The 24,446-nt window shown below is 45.7% G+C and overlaps 1 protein-coding gene across 1 annotated transcript in view; it reads left to right on the top strand.

The window, feature by feature from the left end:
* CHD1 (chromodomain helicase DNA binding protein 1) overlaps positions 1-21,125 on the top strand; it is a 1,592,763-nt gene extending 1,571,638 nt beyond the window's left edge. The window contains exon 37 of the mRNA XM_078675438.1: positions 19,381-21,125. Within this exon, the coding sequence (XP_078531564.1) occupies positions 19,381-19,996 (616 nt within the window). The 3' untranslated portion in view covers positions 19,997-21,125. The remainder of the gene's footprint in view (positions 1-19,380) is intronic.
* The last annotated feature ends 3,321 nt before the right edge of the window (positions 21,126-24,446 follow it).

The following is a 24,446-nucleotide window of genomic DNA, read 5'->3' as shown; positions in this document are numbered from 1 at the left end:
CCTTCTCCACCTCTCCTCTCACCCGCCGCTCCGTCTCCCTCACAGGGCAGATCTCCTCTCTCAGATGGAGGGGCAGGTTCTACACCCCCACCTCCAGACCTTACACCTTCATGCCTGGAGATTGAACGGGGCAACCTGATTTCTTTTTCTCTCCCTCACGATGTGGTGGATGTCATTTTGTCAGCCAGGCGTGACTCCACTAAGTCCATCTATTCTTATAGGTGGTCTAAATTTGTTACTTGGTGCAGGGAGAAGTTTATAGACCCTTTGAGGGCCCATTTATCTGATGTTCTCCAGTTTGCCCTTTCTCTGGCACAGCAAGGGCTTGCTGTTGCCACGGTGAAGGGTTATCTTTCTGCGCTGTCGGCTTTTATCTGTTTGCCTGACCAGCCTTCTCTTTTTAAATCTCCTATAGTTTTAAGGTTTTTGAAGGGCCTCACGAATAAGTTCCCTCCTACCCCTTTTATTGTGCCTCAGTGGGATTTAAATCTTGTTTTGACATTTTTAATGGGTGCTCCTTTTGAGCCTCTTCACAAATGTCCTATGAGGCTTCTGACTTTCAAAACGGGTTTCCTCGTTGCAATAACCTCGGCAAGGAGGGTAAGTGAGCTTCCGGCTCTTAGTCACAAGCCCACTTTCTTGTCCATTCATGCTGATCGAATGGTTCTTAGGACCAGGGCTGCTTTTCTGCCAAAGGTGGTGACTTCTTTCCACCTTGGTCAATCCATTACCCTTCCTACCTTTTATCCTCCCCCACACCCTTCCAAGGAGGAGGAGAGATTACACCGTCTTGACCCCAAGAGGGCGCTGTCTTTTTACCTGGACAGGACTAAAGACTGTCGTTTGGATGACCAGCTCTTTATTGGCTTTGCTGGCTGCAAGAAAGGAAGAGCGGTCCATAAGAGGACTTTGTCAAGATGGATCGTCCTCTGTATTAAGATCTGCTACTCTTTGCCGGTAAGGAGCCTCCAGAGGGTATAAGGGCTCATTCTACGAGAGCTAAATCATCAACCTCAGCGTTGGCTAGAGGTGTGCCTGTTGAGGATATTTGTAGAGCGGCAACTTGGTCTTCCCTCCACACATTCGCGAAGCATTACTGCTTAGATTCCGAAGTGAGGAGGGACGGTCATTTTGCACGCTCTGTCCTTCAGGATTTCCTGGTCTAGAAGAGTGGACACCCTCCTCCGGGAGTGGGGACTGCTGTGGGACTCTATTCACAAGGTGAGGAATCCACACGGCAGATGTATCTATCAGAAGAACAAGTTACTTACCTTCGGTAACGCTTTTTCTGGTAGATACTATATCTGCCTGTGGATTCCTCACTGACCCACCCGCCTCCCCGTTGTCCACTCTTCTATGCCAGAAGTTTCTATAATGTATTATTTTATTGTCAAGGAGTTGTTTATTTCAAATGTTTTATTGCATTTGCTTCACACTGTGTGTGTTTCCTTGCTTTCTATACTGCGTATACTGTGTATATGTCTACTGTCATCGGTCCGTCCGTGTGCCTCGAAGGCACGGAAAAAAGGGCGGAACTGATGTCATCACGCCGGCGTGGGCCTATTATAGGCGTCGGTGACGTCAGCGGAGTCGCGAGCGGAGCCGTGCCTCTGTGACGTCCGTATCCACGTCGGCGCGAAGCTACAAAAAGAATTTCCGAATGTTGCTGACGCAAGGGGATATTCACAAGGTGAGTAATCCACAGGCAGATATAGTATCTACCAGAAAAAGCGTTACCGAAGGTAAGTAACTTGTTCTTCTGGTGGATTCAGTATCTGCCTGTGGTTTCCTCACTGGCCCACCAGCCCCCCCTGTTGTCCACTCTTCTATACCTGATTTACTGTAATATTAATATTTTATTGTCAAAGGAAATGTGTTGATGTTATTACTTTCCTGCATTGACTACACACTGTGTGTGTTATCTTGATTATTTGGTACTGTGTATATTGTGTGTATACCTACTGTTGTTGGTCCGTCCGTGTGCCTCGATGGCACGGGAAAAAGGGCGGATCTGATGTCATCACGCCGACTTGGGCCTATTATGGAGTAGGTGAAGTCAGCGGAGCCGCGCGCGATGCCGTGCTTCTGTGACATCGACCACGTCGGCGCGAAGCTACAAAAATAATTTCCAAATGTTGCTGACGCAGTGGGATATTCACAAGGTGAGGAATCCACAGGCAGATACTGTATCCACCAGAAAAAGCGTTACCGAAGGTAAGTAACTTGTTCTTTAGGTGGATGTGGCGTGATCAACAAAATACTGTCCCTCATAGGGCAAGAGGGCCAACGGCTGAAGTGGTGGGTGGATGGGGGGAGACACATTGCCCCAGGATATATTCTGTGGTGGGTAGCAGCAAAATGTGAACAGAACAATGGATGAAGGGGGCTGAACCAAATTCCCTCTGTTAGAAAAAAAGAAAATCTCCACAGTGGATCAGACAGAAAGCACCTCAAATTTCCAAAGTCCCATAAAATGTTCAATCTTTTTGTGCTGTCCAACCTCCAAGACCTGCTATGGTTCGGTCCCACTGGAATCCCAGATAGAAAATTTGAAAAACGTTGAGGCAGCAATTTTGCGATTGGTGCTGCCTCCACGTTTTTCAAATTCCCTTTATGTGTGCATATAACTATGTACTTCTTTGTGTATGAATTATCTTACTTGCCTGAGGCTAGGAACGCAGCTAAATCTAGCTCTAGTCCTGACCCAAAAGATGAAATAAAAAACATTCCGTCATTTCCATGGCACCTGGACCTCCAAAATAATTTAATTCAAGTATCCTGTGCCTCTTGTTTTGGTCAACTATAAAATAATACAAGGCCTTGAAATCACTCAAACAGAATCTACTAATTATCGCTGCTAATGCTGTTACTAAATAATTAACAAGCATTGGCATAGCCAATAGATCTCGCCTTTAGGACCTTATAAGTGTTTAGCCATGCAACAGTTGATGCTGTTGCACCAAGGATATTGTGCTGCATAACTAAATACTTATAAGGTTCCAAAAGCGAGACCTATTGGCTATGCCAATGCTTGTTATCCTTTGCAGGGCTTTCCTATCAAAGTGGTCCTGATGCAAGGGATGAAGGATGCTGAAGAAGCTGTAGGATGTTGTGGATGCAATGCGGTCGGTTGGGGTTTTGCTGCAACTACTCCCCTGCCCACGAAGGGGGTGAGGTGATCCTGGTCACATTGTCCACGTCCCTCGAATTCCTTTCAGTGCTGGCTGAAGTCAATTTGCCCCAGGACTACCAATCACTCAGTATCTTGGTCACAAGTCAATCATTCCTGAATTGATAACTCAGCCTCTGTATTCCCACGTGCACTCCCACACTCCCCGGCTCAGCTAACTCCGGTGCAAAAGTTTGCTTCAGGTCCTGGTGATGGAAGAGTTTGGGCTACCAACTTGCCCCAGCATGCTTTTTCAGCCGTTGTCTTCCTGTGCTGCAAACAGGAGGCAGTCAGCTGGCCCTTCAAGTCTCTTGGGTTTGTCTTGGCCCTGGAGACAATTTGATCTTGAGCAGGACACAACAGCTTTAGTACCTTTCCTTTGCTAGCCAGCAGGTGCAGTCCGATAGATGTCCAGCTGCAGATTCCTTACCTTAGAATTATCTCCAGACAGACTGGATCCTGAAATTTTTCATGAGCAGTACCCCTGGGCACCAGTAGGATGCCATAATTTGGCTCTGCGTTGTGTTGTCTGCGCCTGAAGTGACATGCATGATGCCCATATAGGTGCCACCCAAGTACTCTGACGTTCGTTTTTTTTCTTTCTGTCTCTTGGTGCACATCCAAAGAGAGCTACCCCGTCAAATTTTTGACTGACCTTTTTTTACTTTTTGTTAGTCTTTTATAGATTTATCTCCTGGTGTGGCAGGATGTCCACTAGGAAAGCCAGCTTCAAGCCTGTGGTGCCTATCATCGACAGATGTGAGTGACAGACTCATCTCATTTGCCTCTGGTACCTCAAGCGCAACCATGACTCGATGACCTGCGTCAACATCCGTGCCATGCACCCCAAGACCTTAAGGGAGCTCTCTCTCAATCTCTGTGCCGCCCATGGTGCAACGCCCTTGGTCCCTCCCGGTTGAGGGAAAGGTACCGAGATCGGTTGCTGAGACCAAGAACTATTGTCGCACTATTAAGTCGTCCGGTAAGTCCCACAATTGCAAAATGAGTAAGAAGTCAGAGGGTTTTGACTCTCACCATCCATCTAAGTCATCCGATAAGAGTGTTGTCATTTCAGTTCTGGCTCTGTGGTTGAGCCATCTGCCTAATTCCATGAGTTTTATGAAGCCATGTACCTCATATGTGGGCAGCCCGTTCCCGCTGGTGTGCCTTTGGGCCCTGCGGGCTCCAGAGGGGCTCCACGGGTTCTCCTGTGGCTCCGGCCCTGGCTGCAGTCGGGCTCCTTGGATCCATGGATGAATCTGGACCAGTGCCAGTCATCCCACCTCGACCTTCTCTGGCCTTATTCAAGTGCTTTATGCGCCGGCAGAACCAGCCCCATTCTCATCCCCTGCTCCGACAAGGAGCCAGAGGGGCGTTATCTGGCGCCGGCTGGAACCATTCCTTCAATGTCTGAGCCAGAGTCCTATGCTTATGGGCTGGGACTCGGGGAGGTTTGGGAGGGGTCAAAGGACCCTGAATACCAGCCCCTAGACCTCACCGGACTGGTGTGAGGAATTGGCAGATGCCAGCAGACTGGACACCTCTCCAGATACTGATGTGCTCTCTCCCTCTACTGTGGCTACTTAGGAGAGGCTTCTTCTGCTTTGGTGGTGAAAAGGGCTGCTGAGGCCCCCCTCAGAACCGCTTCTCCCATTTAATAAAGCCTTAACTGGATGATGATTTCCTGCCGCACCTGACCCAGGAGACCCCAACTTCCTCACGCGACACCCTACCCAGGAGAGCTTAGTGGTCTAAGCCTCTACCTCCCATGTAAATCCCGGCTTTATCACCAAACTCACGCCTGACTCCTGCTAGGCTCTCGCTTTCATCAGTGCCGTTCTGAATATGGTGCAATTTCGGGCTTATCCTTCCGAACGGCACGTCCATGATATTCAGGCTATGATATGGATGTTTCAGCCTCTAGCCTGGAATTCGGTGAGACTGAATCTGAAGCTGCTGGTCCTCAAGGTGCCCTGCATTCTGCTGGTGGCACATGCCTGCTTGCATAATCGGGCTCTGCAGTGGGACCTTACGTTCCAGTGTGCGCAGCATCAGGGTAATCTCTCCGACATGGTCCTGATGTCGGAGGGAACTACAAACAACCTACAAAAGACCTTCAGTGGTGGCTCGAGAGCTGCATTTGGGTCAGCGTCCAACTCCTCTTCCTCTCCCAAACACATCTGATGGCAGTAACAGCTGCATCAATCCTGGGATGTCATCGGCAACTTGGAGAGGCAAAAATGAGAGGACTCTTGTCTCCTGCAGAATCCAGACTCCACATCAACCGGTTGGAGCTACGAACGATCTAATTGGCATTGAAAGCCTTTCTACCCTCCATCAAGGAAATGTCAGTGCAGATTGTCATGGACAACACCACCACCATGTGGTACTGCAACAAACACAGCATGGTGGGGTTGTGCACCCTTTGTCAAGAGGCCCTGCGTCTCTGGACATGGCTGGAATGTCAGGGTATTTCCCTGGTTGGTCAACATCTGGCAGGCTCTCTGAATGTTAGGGCAGACCAACACAGCTGAAGATGCCTAGCAGATCATGAATGGTGCCTCTGTCCGTAGGTGGTGCAGGGTCTCTTTCAGCAGTGGGTAGAGCCATGGTTAGATCTGTACACCACCACTGAGAACGAGCAATGTCAGCAGTGCTGCGTGCTGGAGTTTCCAAACTGCCTTGCTTAACTTGAGTGGAGCTGTAAATGTAAATGTAAATGTAAATGTAGTTGAGCTTATATAGCGCACAGCTACCCGCAGTGGGTTTCCCGGCGCTTGCTTAGGGAACCCTTCCTGGTATTCCCCTGTGAGATAGCAGGGTATCCACAAGGTGAAAGTCAGGCATCCCGCCGCGAGGGGCCGTTGTGGAGATTAAGCAAGCTATTGCCCAGAGTTGCAGAGTGTGCAACTCTGGCCTTCATTACACCTTCCCCTCATACCACTCCTGCCCAGTGCTCAAGAAGGTGAGGAACAACTGAGCCCAAGTTATCCTTGAGGCTCCGAGTGGGCACTGAGTGTTAGGTATCCGGAGCTGTTGAGCATGGCCATAGGTCCTCCGATCAGGCAGCCCCTTGGGGAGGATCTTCTGTTGCAGCACCAGGGATAGGGTTCTCCACCCAAACCTTTTAACGCTTCACTTTATTGCGTGGAGATTAAGCAGCAACTGTTAACAGCTTTTGGCCTGCCTCTTGAAGTTTACACCTTTATCTAGGCAGCCAGGCGTCTCCCCAGCAAGAAGGTATACGCCTGCCATTGAAGGGGAAAATTTGTGGCATGGTTTACAGAAAGGCAGATCAATCCCCATGCTTCCCCTCCCTTTTTCAGGTTCTCCTTTTCATCCTTTCTAGGGCTCTCTATATGCTATTTCTTCTTTTTTGTGGTTGCCTGACCAGCCACCCCTCTTCAAATCGCCCATTGTAAATAGGTTCTTGAATTGTTTCTACCTTTCCCTTTCATTATGCCCAGTGGGTCATCAATTTCATCCTCACTTTTTGTATGTGTGCTCCTTTTGAGCCATTGCACAATTGTTCACTCAGGCTCCTTTTCATAAAAATGGCCTTTCTTGTGGCTTTATTATCTGCCTGGAAGATCAGTGAGCTTCAGGCCTCATCATCAAAACCTCCATATCTGAATTTCATCTAGACAAGCTAATGCTGCCGAAAGTGGTCACCCTGTTCCATGTAGACCAGTCCATCACCCTGCCTACTTTTAACGCTCTACCACATCCCTCCTAGGAAGAGGAACGACATGACCGGCAGGACCCTAAGAGACCATTGTCGCACACGAGAGTTCCAGGTGGGCGACCAACTCTTTGTAGAGTGTGTCGGAGGGAAGAAAGGATGTGCTGGGCAGATGCGGACCATCTCCTGATGGATCATGCTCTGTATCAAGATCTTCCACGCTTTGGCGAAGCAAACCCCTAAGGGTCTGCATGCTTACTCCACCAGAGCAAAAGCTGCGACCACTGCATTAGTTTGTGTAGTTCCGGACCTGGACATCCGCCTGGTAGTGACAAGGGCATTCTTGCACACGTTCCCAAAGCATTACTACCTGGACTGTCGGGTCCACTGAGATGAGCATTTTATTCTTTCGGGTCTGCAGGACTTCCTTGAATGAAATTGGTCCGTAGACCCATCTCCGTGAATGATATTGCTTGGGTATCTATTCTGAGGTAAGGAATCTGTGGCTTGAAGTCTCTATCAGAAGAACACATGACTTACCTTTGGTAACACCTTATCTGGTAGAGACTATCTGGCTGCAGATTCCTTACTAACCCCCCAGCCTCCTCATTCTGCAAATGGATTTCTAGAGACAGGGCTGTTCTAGTTTTTCCAGTGTTCTTCCTGGCATGGAAAGTCGTTAAAGAAAATGGCCTCCGCATAAGAGGGGGTTCCTATATAGGCACCACGCCTATCACTTCTGGCAAGGAGGGCTCCAACTACGCCACGCAGAGCTGAAAAACACCACCTACCGGCACACAAGGATACTGCTCACGATGAAATTCCGGATCCAGTCTGACGCCTGGGGATAATTCTAAAGTATGGAATCTGTGGCTAGATATAGTCTCTAGGAGATAAGGTGTTAACGAAGGTAAGTAACTTGTTCTTGTAGACTGAGGAGAGACTGCCACCCTCTTTCTGCTAGACCTCTCGCTCGCATTCAACATAGTGTCACACTCCAGCCTCATCAAAAGATTACACGCTACATGCATCCATGGTCTAGCCCTCAAATAGATATGTACCTCACAGCGAGTCAGACTGATCCTCCTACATATCAAAGCTGAAGGACCTGATCTGCAGAGTCCCTCAAGGATCATCCCTCAGCTCCACCCTGTTGAACATTTACATGACACCACTAGCAGACATCGTCAGATCTCACGCATTTCCATCTCCTGTGCTAATGGCACCAAGCTGATCCTCTCAATGTAAGACAAGTCTCCCACATCCAGTTTCACCAAATACATGATCTGTGTAGCAAAACAGCTTACAAACAACTGTATTAGAATCAGCATGGACAAGGCTAAGTGCTGATCTTCAGGAGCAAGATCCCTCCTTGGGGCTCCACCTGGTAGCCATCAGAGCTCGGTCCAACACCATCACTCTCTAGCCGTGCACGTAACCTAGGAATCACTCAACAAGCCTGCACAGGTGAACTAAGTCAGCTCCTCCAACTTCCACATACTACGTATTTGCAAACAAAAATTCTGATGGATTACCAGGCGTATCACCACGCAAGACCTAGTCACCAGCAGACTTCAGCCGCCTCCTCAATTCTGGAATTCTGTAAGAAGCTAAAGACCAGATTGTTGAACTAACACCCAGCAGACTGTGGTAAATAAAATATTACCTTGGCTTAATTTCTAGGCATTAACAATTATCATGCATCAAGTGAGAAGCAGAGTCCGTGGTATCTGAGTTAAAATGGGCTTTATTCCAATAACTCGAGTCAAAGGGAGAATATGTTCCATCACCACTGAGGTTCAGGAAGAGTAATCTAACATTTAATAACAATGAACAGCATATATACATTTTACTCCTTGTACATAGGGAGGAGCGCTCCAGGCAGAGCAAGAAAGAAAGAGATAAGAGCATGTGGGCGTACACTTGATGAGTCATAGGTAGATGATAGGTAGATGTCATAGGTGGGTGGGTACTTAGGGGAGGAGTTTGCATGACCAACTGGAACTCTGCCCTAATTGTGCAACTTTGAGCATGGCGTGCAATTGACGTGTAACTGGGAGGAGAGCTGACTTTCGACCTAGCAGAGACATCTCTTGTGTCAGGGCGAAAAGCACATCTTGTACAATCTGATATGATAGGGGATGTATTGTCTGAAGCAAAAGGTTGTTCACCACTAAGAATCAGAAAAGCATATATTTCTCCGTTCATTGCATGGGGGCTGAGACAGAGAGCTAGGCCTTATCTGTCGCGAACGGGTTCTGTTTACATTTCCTCACCGGGCAGGGATGCCACTCTGTACAGCAAAACAGATAACTGTTATTCATAACACTGTCTTGGCAGAAGTTCAGAAAGTGGTTCAACCACAAAAAAATAAAGGGCTCAGTACGATATTTATTTAAAAATGCACAATGCAAAATGCAAAATACATGGGCCTTTATTTTAGCTTAACGTTTGGGAGACTTTGATGACTTGACTTGCAGGACATGTTTGCAGAGGCCTAGTGATTCAGGCCACTACGAGAAATATGCATGGGTGACATGCACATGAATGTAACATAGGGTATATGTAGTGGACATTATTTGGTCAGGCAAAATATCATTTTCCACATTCCCTCCTTGTCACCTACATAACCCTTCAGGATACATCTATATTCATGAGACCGTATAGCTGATCATACAGAATCATTTCTTCATCTTTATCCTTTGTAAATATGGATGGGGAACGCAAGCAGTGGCACAAAGGCTGCAAATCGCCAGGCCACACTGCAGACAGTGATAGTATCATGGCAAACTGCTCCTGGATCAAGTCGCCAGGGCAGATGCAGTCACATTCACTACTGCTTTAAGGGTTCTTGTTAATTTGCGTATCAGTTTACTATTTTGGATGGGGCCAACAAAGAAAAAGAAACCTTTGTTGAAATCTGTATATTGCTCCCACGCTGTTTCTGTCTGCTATATAACAAGTTCCACCCTAGTCTAAGGGCAGATGTACATAAGCTGTCTGACCGCAAATGAAATAGGTATGGCGTAACGTTTTGAAAGAAGAAAGTCCTTCTGAGAGTGAAGTTCCCTGTAAATAGCTCCTTGTAAATATGGTTTATGAAGAGCATGTCATTATTATAACTTGCTGAGTTTCTTGTAAATATGGCTTGTGAATAGCGCCATGTGGTCATGGTTTGTGCAGAGTATGTTGTCATTACGTTAGGCAGGAGAGAGCTGGATCTCTTTCAAGTGCTTGGAGAAAACGTTTTGAAGATGTTTTGTTTTAACATGCTGCTTAACAAGGTGTTGAGGGATTTTGGCGTTGTTTGGCGTTTTCGGGGGGGGGCGTGTTTTTGAGCGGAAATTCGTACCCGTTCCAGTGGAGGGATTCGGCTGCTTTTTGGTGAGGATGTAGGGCATCGCTTGGACTACTGTGATGCCAAATTTGAAAAGATTCTGAGCTGTGGAAGTGGAGGAAAAAGCATGTCTTGTGCGGAGGCGCGATTTGCCATGTTATCCAATGGGCGTGTTTTCCTAAATCTATTTCGGCAGAACTCCCTATGTTTTCTGATAAGGGGGTAGTTGGCCACATACCAAGCACTCAGTTGCATTGCTGGTCTGGCTGGTCACGTATGCATACTGGATGAATGTATATGTGAGGAAATGAAAAAGAAAACATGTAGCAATAAACTAACACCGATTATAACAATGCACAGAATAAAATAATGATCAAGGTAACAATCCATCTGCTGCGTAATGTCTTGCAGTATTATTCCTTTTTATCTCTCATCTTGCTATTCTCATATGTGATCTTATACATGTCAGAAACTGGTCTAACCGATTCACCATCGGGTGGGCTTAAACAATTAAACTACGTCTGACTTACTAGATCTTAGTTTGGACCTATACTCTTGCTGAGGGGTCTTTTCAAGCAAAGGCGGCACAAAGTCTGTTGTGTCATTAAAGTCAATGTTCTTTTCGAATGTTCCACATTGTCCAAAATAGCGCTTAACGTGATGGGAATGGATCCAGCCCTTGCGTCCCTCCACTTTCAGTGCGGTCCTCGTGGTAAGAAGCACCATCTTCGGGGTCTTCCAGCGCGGCTCGAGGGGGCTGGAACGATCAAAATTCCGGATGCACACAAAGTCCCCTGGGACTATGGCGTGTTCCTTGACCTGTGTGTTGTCAGGGAAGGCGGCAGCAACCTGTGAACGACAAGAGAGTAGTGCAGACATCAAGGAAGCCAGGCAATCTGTCAGCATGTTACTGTCAACATCAGTTATCTTTCTGGGCATAGGCGTACCCCACATATTTGGCGGTCTACCGAAAACCACTTCATACGGAGATAGGCCTGTTCTGGAATGTGCTACCATACGCATGTAAAAGAGGGCAACCGGCAGGGCTACCATCCAATCCACGCCTTTCTCTGCACAGACCTTTGCTAATTTTGTCTTGAGGGTCTGATTATGTCTTTCTACAAGGCCAGCTGCTTCTGGGTGTCTGACACAATGGAACTTCCATGTGTAACCTAACAGAAGGGACACTTGTTTCATTAATTCAGAGGAGAATGGCTGGCCGTTATCTGAATAGACCACCCGAGGTAATCCATACCTGGGGAAATACTCGCGCACTAACTGTCTGGCTGTTGTTACAGCAGTATAATCTGGAACTGGATAAGCTTCTGTCCATCTAGATAGTGCACACACTACCACCAAGACATACTTGTAACCTCTACATCTGTCCATTTGGATATAATCCATCTGGAGAACCTCAAAAGGGTGGTCAGGAGGATGGAATCCGCCTTTTTCCACCGGGATGCCTTTACCTGGATTGAACTGACAACAGATCATACATGTTCGTACTTTCTGCTTCGCTGCGGCACGCATGTGCTTGTTAAACCAGATGTTCTGTAAGCTGTCTAACATTGCTTTTTCTCCCAAGTGTGCTGGACTGTGTGCTGTGTTGATGATTACTTGTACCATAGAATCTGGTAGAAACCATGTGCCTTTTCCCTTAGTCATCCAACCTTGGTCAGTCTGGACCCCTCCTTGTTCAGTCCATTTCTTTATCTCATCTGCAGTGGCATGTGTCTGTATGTCGAGCACGTCTTGAGTGGGATCCCTGACTGTCATACATGTTGTCAGTAATGGTACCTCTGTCCTTGCCGTATCTGTTGGTGTCTGGGCTGTAAGTCTAGCTGTTCGATCTGCCAGGTCATTACCCTGGGAAATGGTGTCTGTAACTTTGGTGTGAGCTTTGCACTTCAGGATAGAAATGGCTGTAGGTAAATGTATGGCTTCTAACAGGGCTTGAATAAGCTGGCCATGCTGAATCTTGGTCCCATGGGAGGTCAGGAAACCTCTCTCCCTCCATAAGACCCCGAAATCATGAACAACGCCAAAGGCATATTGCGAATCAGTATAAATGTTTACTTTCAAGTGCTTAGCTCTTATGCAGGTTTGTGTCAGAGCGATGAGCTCTGCTGCTTGTGCTGACAGTGTGTCTATTTTCTGTGTCTCTATGACTTCTTTATCAGTGGTCACAGCATAGGCCGCTACTAACTCTCCTGCACTCGTTCTCATGCATGATCCATCTACATAGAGCGTTAAGTCTGGGTCTGAAAGTGCAATATCTGTCAGGTCTTGTCTTGGTTTCGTCACTATATTCATTAGTTCCACACAGTCATGTGATGGTGCATTTACTGTACTTGAGGGCAAAAGTGTTGCAGGATTCAGAATATTACAACGTCTGATCTCTATGTGTGGTTGAAATAATGTCAGTTCATATCCTGTCAGTCTTGCTACGGTCAAGTGTTGTGTCTGAGTTCTGTTTAAGAGAACCTCCACTGCATGTGGAACCTGTACTGTCAGAGGGTGGCCCAATACTATTGAATCACTTTGTCTTATGGCTAGGGCTGTTGCTGCAACTGATTTCAGGCATGCAGGCAGAGCCTGGGCCACTGGGTCTAGCGTGCTAGAAAAATAAGCACAAGGCTTGTGTTTTCCTGCTTGATCTTGTGTGAGAACAGATAACGCTGTTCCTTCTCTTTCAGTTACAAAAAGCATGAAAGGTTTGCTGTAACATGGAGTCGTTAACACTGGCGCTTGACATAAAGCTCTTTTTAATTCCTCGAATGCCAAGGTGTGTTCTTGTGTCCAAGGGAGGACAGTCCCCCCTGCCTCCTGTGTAGTTAACTGTATGAGTGGTTTGGCTAGAAAGGCATACTGGGGAATCCATTGCCTACAGTATGAAGTGAGGCCAATAAAGGCACGTACTTCCTTTTGTGTCTTGGGCTGTGAAAGGTTAGCAATGAGCTGTATACGTGCTTGTGTTAGCTGTCTCCCCTCTTTGGAAAGCAAGTGTCCTAGGTACACTACTTGCTTTTCACAGAACTGCAACTTCGAAGGGGACACCTTGTGCCCCTTGTCAGCCAGAAAATGTAAGACTGTCAGTGATGCATTTTCACATTCTTTTTCTGAACGTGCTGTAATCAGGATATCGTCCACATACTGTAGTAACGCAGTGTTGGAAGGCATGTGAATGCTGTCTAGCTGTCTCTTCAGAGCCTGACTGTAAATACTAGGGCTTTCTGTAAAACCTTGAGGAGCTCTTGTAAAGACAAAGCTACGACCTCTTAATGAAAATCCAAACAGGTACTGGCTGTCTGGGTGAATGGGAACACTAAAGAAAGCGTTCTTCAAGTCGATAACAGTAAAGTAAGTAGCCTCTGAATCAATAGCAGTCAACAATGAAGAAATGTCTGGCACCACTGGATATTGCGGTACTACACACTTGTTCAGTTCTCGCAGGTCAATAATCAATCGGTACACTGGCAGTACACTAGGATCAGATCTTTTAAGGATAGGAATGACAGGCGAGTTACATACATTTGAGACTGTCTCTACCACTACCCCCCGTGCAATAAATTCGTCAACTATTTTCAGTAATGCTGTTTCGGCGTCTGGTGGTAACTTGTATTGTCTAATACGTGGAAGTACTACTCCTGCTTTGAGTGTGACATGGTGAGGCGTAATGTCCATGTAACCTACGTCAGTCGGTCCTTGTGCCCACAGGATCTGTGGCACGTTCTTGAGTCTGTGGTCAAAATCAGTCAGTACATAATGTCCCTTAAAATCACGTAAGAACAGGCGTACTCCTTCTGGAGAACAGCAGATAACTGCTCCTAGATCTTTTAATGTCTTCATACCAAGTAAGTTTTCTGGACATGACTTAGTAAGTAGCAAGTCAGTGGTACGTGACAGTGGACCAACCCCTAGGGAGACTGGTTTAGACACTTCATTAACAATAGGCTTTCCTGAAAATCCCAGGGAAACATTTTGTGAGCCCGAGAGAGGTGCCCCTGGAACCTCGTCATGACTGATGGTAGTTCTGCTCGCCCCTGTGTCAATCAGAAACTTTCGATCCTGACCTAGAACACGACTATGTACATACGGACCCTCTTGATCTACAGGAACCTCAATAAGGGGCAAGCCTACTTCCCTCTCAAGGCTGTTTCATGAGAACTGTTGATATTCTGGATAGTCAGACTGTGTGTGCTGATACATCTGTGGTGTGGCATTAACAGGCGGTGGTGGAGGATAATTCGCTACTGTCTGTTGCGTGTTCTGTTGCGTGTTATTCTGTCTAGGAGTGTACTGTCGCTCTTTTGTCTTGCCTGTAGCTATATTGTGTTTCAGAACAGTGCAGTCCTTTACAAAGTGACCTGGTTGTTTGCAATAATTACAGTTCCCTTTGACAGGTGTCGTGTTATGTTTGTTTGAAGTCGCCGGTACCGTTTGGGCAACCAGCACCTTCATTTTTGTCTCTTTCATGCGTCTCTTTTCATGATCCTGCTCTTCTCTAATCCTATTCTGATGATACTGTAGCATCTGTAACATTTGTGAAGGGCTGTTTGCTTGCCAAGTACTCTCAACCTTCAGTACTCTATTCTTGATCTGGGGTAAGGAATTCTCTACTAATTTGCTCACAAAAAGATGTGGAAATGACTCGCTACCAGGCTTAAGGCCACTATTAATAGTAAAACATTTCTCAAATCTAGAATAGAAATCACTAGTGTCCTCGTCTTGCTTTTGTTTACATGCTGAAATAGCATCCCAATCTTCCTTTTTAGTAATCAATAATCTTGGCAAAACTTGTATCAGGAATTCAGGTAGTTCTCTAGCTCTATCTCCAAGACCAACTCCTGGGAGCCTGCCCTTCTCTTCTGTTTCCAATGCATCCCAACTTAACTTTTTCTCACCCACTTCCCAGTCTTTTTCCTTAAGCTTTTCATAAATCCCTGCAGGTAACAGTACTTTTAATAGCTTCAGAATGTCAGCGTACGTATAATCTCCTATGCGGAGGATGTCTTTTAATTCAAGGTGAAATCCCCCTGGGTCTTTATCATGACAAGGCAACATCTTTTTCATTTCAAGAATCTCTAATTTCGTTAAGGGGGTGTAAACATACACTCGTTGTAACTCATTGGCCGCATTCTTAACGGGATGAACCTCTCGTAGGGGGTTCAGTCTGTCTATGTGTACGTTATGTCTGTCATGGTGTAAGACTGGAGGCATGTATGTAGTCAGAGAATCTATGTACTTATGTCGTTGATCCAGGATTACATTAATTAATTCAGTACCTAAACCTGTCCATCTATCTAGTAAAATGTTGTCAAGTATTTTATGCAAGTGACCAGGATCAGAATGCTGACTTTTATACAACGTTATCAAGTGTTGAACCATGTAAATACCAGCCAAACGCTGTTCGTTCGGTGGAAGGCTTAAGAAAGTCTGAGCCACTATATCACTGCTATATATATTGGCATTGGACACCCACTGGGTGGCTGACCGGGCCAACTCTATTTCGTGTTGTGTGGGAGGTCTCTCACTCCCTATCCATTGTTTCAGTGCTTTCTCAGTAGCTTGGAATAGAGCTTCAAGGGAATACCTTTCTTTTATAGCTGGCCCTTGTTTACGGTAATCAAGGCACTTGGGTCTGTCAAACTGTCGCGCTTTTCCTACATAATTAATCTTGTCTTTTGGTTCATCTACTTCTTCTGTTGATAACTCACCATTCTCCTCAGACTCTTTTCTGTGCCTTTCTATTATTTCCTTTCGTATTTTCTTGTACATGGCATCTATCTGTCCCTGTTTCTCATGTCTACCGGCATCTATGTGATCACTCCATTCTATCAATCCTGCTTTTACATCTCCGTCCCCTTCGTCCTGTTCCCTGATCAGGCAGTTAATAATAAAACGTAAGACATAGTTCTTAACCCCTACTTTTCTCTGTGCCATGGCTTGTGCTATACTATCTGGTCCCTCCCCCGTTCTAATAAAACGATACATGCTATCTAGGTGATCTTTCATGTCTGGTAATGTCTCTAAATATGCAACAGCTTGTCTTAGTCTACGTGAAATCACGACCATTGAACCCTTTCCTGGTTCTGTATCATATACACAAAATGGAATGGCTGCATCTACAGTAGGCACCCCTCCCACTGCCCCGGGACCTACGTCATCTTTTGCTAGCTGCTGCTGAAGTTGCTGGAGCTGATCTGCTGCTGGGGGTGGAGGAAAACCTGCATTAACGTAGTCCGGGAGGGAATCGTCTAGATACGAGGAAATGAATGCTTCAGATGCTGTCAGCTTTATTCTATGTACTCTATATGGTACAGGTGGTGGCGTTCGAGACCTACTGGATCTTTCTGAGGTGGTCACTTTAGCTAGTTCTTCTGACAGAACGGGATAAATACCATTAACAACGGCGTTTCTTTCCCTATCAGTCTGTTCTGTTTTGACACGTTCCCCCTCCTCCCGCAGTTCCTTTTCTCTGGCTTTTTCCCCAGCTTGTCTAGTTCTATCTGCTTTATTCAATTCTTTCTCTGTTCTCCTATGTGACTCTTTGCGCCACAATTCGATGGCATCTTTCTGAGAGGGTCTTGACTTCTTTTTCCATAGTGCTTCCTCCACCCTCATAATACATTCAGGATCCCATGTTCCCGAGATTGGCCATCTATACTTTTCCTCCAGGTCCTTGGTGTAGTCTACCCATAAATCTAAAAACAAAATGGCGTCTAGCCCATGCTTATTATACATATAATGACCAGGTGTGTCTCTAGGCGGGATGTTAACTGGTTCTTCTAGTATACCTTTTCTGGTCCCTATCTGACGTAACTTTGAAAACAGTGGCATGTTTGAAACCAATATTCACAAAAATAGACTGAAACAATCAACAATCATTCACACACAAACAAATATTAAACACTAAAACAGTTACAACCTAAACTGATACAGAGAGCTAAACATGTACTTGAAAAACTTTATGCACTGAAATACAGTACAACCATACCGGTCTCAGAAATGAGACACGTCTTGACCGTTCCCACGTTTAACCGTGGGCCCGTACTTTACCGGTCTCACGTGAATGAGACACGTCTTTACCGCACCCACGTTTACCATGGACACGTCTTTAATCTTGATGCATTCCCCATAGTGGTACTCACCGGGAAGCAGAATCTTGAAACTTGAAGGCCTCGGACTTCTACGCATGCGCCTTGGAACAGGTGGACCTCTGGAGACCTCGGACCTTGCTCTCTCACGGGCTGGGCTCTGGGTTGAGACGATCCGCTTTCCTCACCGCCTCACATGGATGCCTGGTCGCAGTCCGTCCTCCTCCTGGGCCTGAGGGAGTAGCGGGTAATCCCAATGGCGTGTACACTTTAAAGTCCGTCACGGCTGTGGAAGGGGGCAAAGACTAGACCTACAAACTCCGGCGAGTGGGGAAAGGGACATGTCCCTGTTCAAGGGCGTCAATTAATGTGGTAAATAAAATATTACCCTGGCTTAATTTCTAGGCATTAACAATTATCATGCATCAAGTGAGAAGCAGAGTCCGTGGTATCTGAGTTAAAATGGGCTTTATTCCAATAACTCGAGTCAAAGGGAGAATATGTTCCATCACCACTGAGGTTCAGGAAGAGTAATCTAACATTTAATAACAATGAACAGCATATATACATTTTACTCCTTGTACATAGGGAGGAGCGCTCCCGGCAGAGCAAGAAAGAAAGAGATAAGAGCATGTGGGCGTACACTTGATGAGTCATAGGTAGATGATAGGTAGATGTCATAGGTGGGTGGGTACTTAGGGGAGGAGTTTGCATGACCAACTGGAACTCTGCCCTAATTGTGCAACTTTGAGCATGGCGTGCAATTGACGTGTAACTGGGAGGAGAGCTGACTTTCGACCTAGCAGAGACATCTCTTGTGTCAGGGCGAAAAGCACATCTTGTACAATCTGATATGATAGGGGATGTATTGTCTGAAGCAAAAGGTTGTTCACCACTAAGAATCAGAAAAGCATATATTTCTCCGTTCATTGCATGGGGGCTGAGACAGAGAGCTAGGCCTTATCTGTCGCGAACGGGTTCTGTTTACATTTCCTCACCGGGCAGGGATGCCACTCTGTACAGCAAAACAGATAACTGTTATTCATAACACTGTCTTGGTAGAAGTTCAGAAAGTGGTTCAACCACAAAAAAATAAAGGGCTCAGTACGATATTTATTTAAAAATGCACAATGCAAAATGCAAAATACATGGGCCTTTATTTTAGCTTAACGTTTGGGAGACTTTGATGACTTGACTTGCAGGACATGTTTGCAGAGGCCTAGTGATTCAGGCCACTACGAGAAATATGCATGGGTGACATGCACATGAATGTAACATAGGGTATATGTAGTGGACATTATTTGGTCAGGCAAAATATCATTTTCCACAAGACAACCTTCTCATCTGCTCCACGGCCTAGATAACCCTTTGTGTGATAAGTCGCGCTTTATAAATCCAGATAACATAATGTATTTGTAAAACACACGTACACTCAAAAGGGCATTTTGACGCTGAAATAAATGATGTTTTTTGTTACCCTTTTCATTTCTACTCTTTTTCTTCCTGTTACCTCTTATTCTCTTTCTGTTCTGTTTTGCTACTAGATTTCAGGAGAGACACTGATGTGATCTTTCTTTTACTGTATTTTCCTACAGTTGTTGCTTTGTAATGGTTCTTAGTTGAAGAGTTTAGTCATTATGAAGTCTCTGGAAGACATGAGTGGCATGTGTAGCCGTAGTGGCTAATGCTGAAATTGGTATCACTTTTTGCACATGATTTACACATTGAAAATGGTGTATTTAATTACAGAGATAATGACATGAATAATTATTCAGGTTGCATTGTCTATAAATGGTTTTGCCACATTGTCCTGCTTACATCTTTAATGCTGTAGTTGCCATGGCAGTAAATGAAACTTTGAGTTCTTACTTGGTTCTACAGGCTACTATGTTATAAAATCATTCCAAGGTCTTCCTTCTGATGCAGGTGAGTATGCAGAGCTGAAGATAAATGCTGTGAAGAAATATTGTTAAATGTAAATTCCTGTTAACAGTGCAGTGTAACTAGACTTAACTTTAAATATACTTATTTGCCTCTAAGTTAAGAAAACATATGTATACAATTAATGTGCTTTGTGTTTGTCTCTTTTTGTCAGATACTACAGTGACAGTAAACACCGCAAATTAGATGATCACAGGAGTAGACCTCACAGACCAGGCCATGAAGGAAGCTTGAAAGACACCAGATCCCATCCTGATCACCGTTCCCATTCAGACCATCGATTACTGTCAGACCACCGACCCGCCTCTGACCACCGACCCGCCTCTGACCACCGACCCGCCTCTGACCACCGACCCGCCTCTGACCACCGACCCGCCTCTGACCACCGACCCGCTTCTGACCACCGACCCGCTTCTGACCACCGACCCGCCTCTGACCACCGACCCGCCTCTGACCACCGACCCGCCTCTGACCACCGACCCGCCTCTGACCACCGACCCGCCTCTGACCACCGACCCGCCTCTGACCACAGACCAACCTCTGATCACCGATCCAGCTCTGATTACATTCATCATAAATCTTCCAGGGATTATCGGTACCACTCAGATTGGCAGATGGACCACAGAGCATCTAGCAGTGACCCTAGGTTACCTCTGGAGCAGAGGCCGCCTTATGGCTCACGATCTCCCTTGGGGCACAGATCTCCATTTGAATACTCATCTGATCATAAAGGTACACCAGAACATATATGGAGTAGCCGCAAAACATAACGAAGACTGACATTTTATCTGGACCTTTATTTAGCCATATTCAGTAAACCAACCAAGTAATTGCCTTACATGACTTGAAAGATATAAACTGGATCTGCTCTCTGCAGCGGCATTGTTACTTCTTTCCAGGATGCAAGGTCTACTATCCCATCAGAAGAAAAACATATTTTTGTATTTAAGATTTATGCTGCACTGTGCTGCAAATATTGTGGCATTTTTTTTAAGAAATGAAAAATGTTTACTATCGCAGAGACCTCAACACTGCCCCGTTAAGACTGGACCTGACCATAAACCTATTTAACTGAACTTAGTTTAGCTTTCGTTTGTAAATGAACATTATACACTGACTTATGATCATGTTTCAGGAAGGATTGACGAGATTGTTTTTTCAAGGTGAAAGGACTCTCAAGAACTGTGTTCACTTTCCAAAGCTACTTGTTTACATTGTACACTGCGACCACCTTACCGCTTTCCATCACAAGCTTGAATATTTAAATTCCATACATACACCTGTAAAATAGCCAGGACGTGCTGTTATGATCAATTGTAATACTTTTTTTTTTTAAAACAAATCTGCTGTAAATTATTGTAAATTAATTAAATGAGCTTTCTTGCTTTCTCAGGCTTCTTTGACTGTTCCTTTTCCCACCTACTCAGGCCTTTTTGTCGAAAATGGCAAAAACAATCAGTGTGTTATATGTTCAAATTGTCTTTATGGAATCATTGTTCCAGTTGTACAGATGTGGAAAGGGAGCATTTTATTTGATTCATATGTCCTCCAGTGCACATATTAGGATATTTCATTTGATGTGTTCCATTTTTGTTTAAACGATGCCCATGCTGGAATTGTTTTAGCAACTATATGCGACTGTGTAATCTGAATGATTATACAAATAGATTCTGTTTAAGATTTGGAGGGTCTGGTTGGAAAGGAAGTTCTTTGAGTAATTCTTTATTTAAATTGGCCAAACTATTTTGTGAATCCACCTGTTTTATCTTTTCTAATATGGGCAATAATAGCTAGTGCACTATGCAGCCACTGTTTAATTGACAAAACATATTAACATGCTGTTGAAATGCACTGTATATAGATACTTCTCTATGTGAAAAATTAAATCTAAACAAAATGTATTGGAATTCTTGCAGTTTTATGCAGCTTTTTTCTTCTGGTCTAAAGCAAATTCCCAGGGGTTTTAACATTGTTTTAAAACATTTAGTATTATAGGAATTTGTATTTTAAAAATATTGTAAAATTCCATTCATCTTGGAAATAAGTAATTTATGGTTTCAATATGTAATTGAAATGACAACGATAATGTACAATTTTAAATACTATAATTAGTTTACTGTATGAAATGATTCAGATAAAAAAACAAGGTACAAACAGACTTCCTTTGTTGTAGTACAAACTGTGGTTATTAGTTTGCACGATACACAATGCATTGTATTATGTCATAGCATTTATATAACAGTTACTCCCCTGATAAGGCTGTGAAGTGCTCTGATTTGCATTAGGTTCATGGTGCCCTTTTGAACTGCATGCTTTAGGGTGTTGGATGTAGTGTGGCCTATATTGAAGGGGGTTGGGTGAGTATTGTGAAATTCAGAGCTATGATTTAAACATGGTGCAGCGAACTTTTCTGCACATGAAGTGTTGATAAGAGTGAAAGTAGATAAACGTGCACAGACCTGCCCTTTCAGGAGTGATTGGTATCCTAAAGTTTAGACAGACTACCATAGAATGCACAAGAAGTACTAGACCTTATCCTAACAACTATCAAAGTAAATACAAACATCCTTTCAGAGGTCCTTCGCCCAGGACATAAGTCTCAAGCATCTCTCCTGCATTTTAATGAAGTTCTAACAGATAAACTCTGCCTTCTCTCGCAGGGGATTTCCATGTATAGTCTTAAGCGCTGAATAGTCCCGCCCATGCGCAGGGACCCCTGGAGCAATATATATATATATATACATATCTTCTTAAGTGTATAATTTTCGCCTTACTTCAGGAAGGCCTGCAAATACACTTAAGAAAAAGAGCCAGATTATGCAGCCTATTTACCTAAGCTACACTGGCCAGGTTCTCCATCCTGAAGAGAAAAAAGGGCCAGAATAAGTACATTTGAGATAATTTTATTGTTAGTCAGTAGAAATCTCTCTCAGAAACCCTTTTTTATCTTTATGATAAAGAGATGTAGGGAGTAGAGCAGAGTAGCCTCATAGGCATTCATATGTCTAAAAAAGAACACTGAGCCTTTAAGGGACCAGGCACCACCAGTATCCTATCATGCATAGCAGGTGGGAGTTACTTCAGTTCATTTTTCCCGCTCCTGCTGACAGGATCGTGGACCATTAAGCTCGACCAAATTGTTTTTTTCTTCAAAATTCTTCATTTAATTTCAACTTTAAATGTTTCACTCAACGTATTTTGTTTCTCCTAGTCTTTTTCAGTTTTTTCCTGACAGAAATTAACAGCATTTTGTCAAGAAATGCTATCCCTCTTTGACAAATGCCCAGCTTGTGGGGAAAAGAAGGCCAAGACAGACCCCCATGAGGTCTGTATCATCTGTCTTCCAGACAGTCGTGTTCCTGAGTCATGTCCTAACTGCAGGAAATTCTCCACGCGTACCGTTAAAGACTGGGAGAAGATTAGTCTCCATGGAACAGAGGAGAGGAGAATGCTGCAGTCTGAAGGTGGACCTCAGGACTTGGAGAGGGTAGAACCTCTAACAAGTCTCTGTTAACTTCCATAGAGCGTCCCAGGAAGAGGGGAGCGCAGACACGACATCGGTCCCGGTCGACGCCGAGAATAGGTAAGGCGCTGACATGCTCGCCATCAAGTCAAGACACGGCGTCGAGCAAGCGCCGGAGGACAACGTCAAAGAGTCCAAGTAGGTCTCCATCGTAGTGCTTCCCCGTTTCCTATACTTATTTAACAATATGCCGATCCCGCTCACTAAGGTCTTCTTCACCCAGCTGCGCTCGTTGTTGCTGCGGTTGGTGTGGGGGGACAAGAATCCGAGAGTTTCCTGGCGGACCCTGACTCTGCCCTATGACCGGGGTGCCGGATTTTTATCTTTACTACCTCGTCGCTCAGTGTGCTTACGCACACCCCTGGTTCCACCCTGACGCTCGGATCCCTTATCTGAGACCGGAGGCGGACTTGGCATGGCCTGTTGCCCTCCGGGCGTTGCTGCCGAGAGGCCTACCCCGTGATCCTCAGACCGCCTCCACCACGTTTTGGGCTTGGATGCAGCTGCGTAGACTGCTCTGACGGGACGTGCTATATTCACCAGCTCTCCCGCTGCCGAACCCCCACTGGCTCCCTATCACTGCTGAAAAGGTAGTTTGTAACACTCTATCCAAATACCAACTTACCACAATAGGGGATTTGTTCCCGGAAGGGCACGTTTTTTCGGTGACGGACGACCACCGATTTACCGATCGGACGTTCATGGACTCATTTGTTTTGACCCGGTTGAGATCCATGCTCAGAGCACAGTTCCCCTCTTTCCCGCTTCCACCGGACGAGATGGAGGCCCTGACTTTCTTGATACAGTCCCCAAATGGTGCGCATGCGGTCTCTAGGCTGTACAGAATCTGTGTGGCAGCTCTTCCTGCTTCGGACGCACGAGTTCGAGCAGCGTGGGAGGCTGACCTGGGCGGCCCTATCACTGATGACCAATAGTCCGCCTGCTGCCAGGCCACCAAAAGCGTCTCTGTCAACAGCAGACACAAACTGATACATTTCAAGTTCTTGCGGCGGCTGTATTTCACACCGGCCTTGGCTCACAGGCTTGACCCATCGAGGCCACATTGCTGTCCCAAATGCAGGGCCCCACATGCCTACTTTGCACACCTTACCTGGACGTGTCCCAAACTACAGGACTACTGGCTGCAGGTGCACCGAGTGTTGGGTGACATTCTAGAATGTGTCCTACGTCCCATACCTGAGATTGCGCTGTTGGGATATGTTGTTGAGCTTCCCCGCACCACGCGGAAGCTTGCTGCCATTGGTTTTCTGCTCGCAAATCGGGAAATTGCTATACTCTGGGGTTCCAGACGCGTGGCCCAGTGTAATAATGACAGCGTGGAGTACTCCGCACAGATCCCAATGGCCTCGCGCCCTGTCGATATCTGGGGCCCATACAGACAGTACATCAGCAAGTTAACACAAGCTGCGCAGTCTTCGGCTGCGAGCTCTATTGTTCCAGAGGGGGTGGGATAGATGCTGTTCGCCCGACATGGGTGCACTGTTTGCTGAGTCGGGGCTGTTTTGCAGTATTGCTGCGCTGCGGCAGGAATGTAGAGGGGTGCTACACACACCGTTGCTGGGGATGCCTGGCGACGAGATGTGTGGTCCCCTGTCTTGTTGGTCACTGGTCCCAGAGTGCCCAGACTGTTCCGCTTGCACTCCCTCATATGTTACACCGGTGTCCTATGATCGCCT

This window comes from Lissotriton helveticus, chromosome 2_1 (assembly GCF_964261635.1).
Source record: "Lissotriton helveticus chromosome 2_1, aLisHel1.1, whole genome shotgun sequence".
Classification (NCBI taxonomy): domain Eukaryota; kingdom Metazoa; phylum Chordata; class Amphibia; order Caudata; family Salamandridae; genus Lissotriton; species Lissotriton helveticus.
This window is presented reverse-complemented; position numbering and strand designations above follow the sequence as displayed.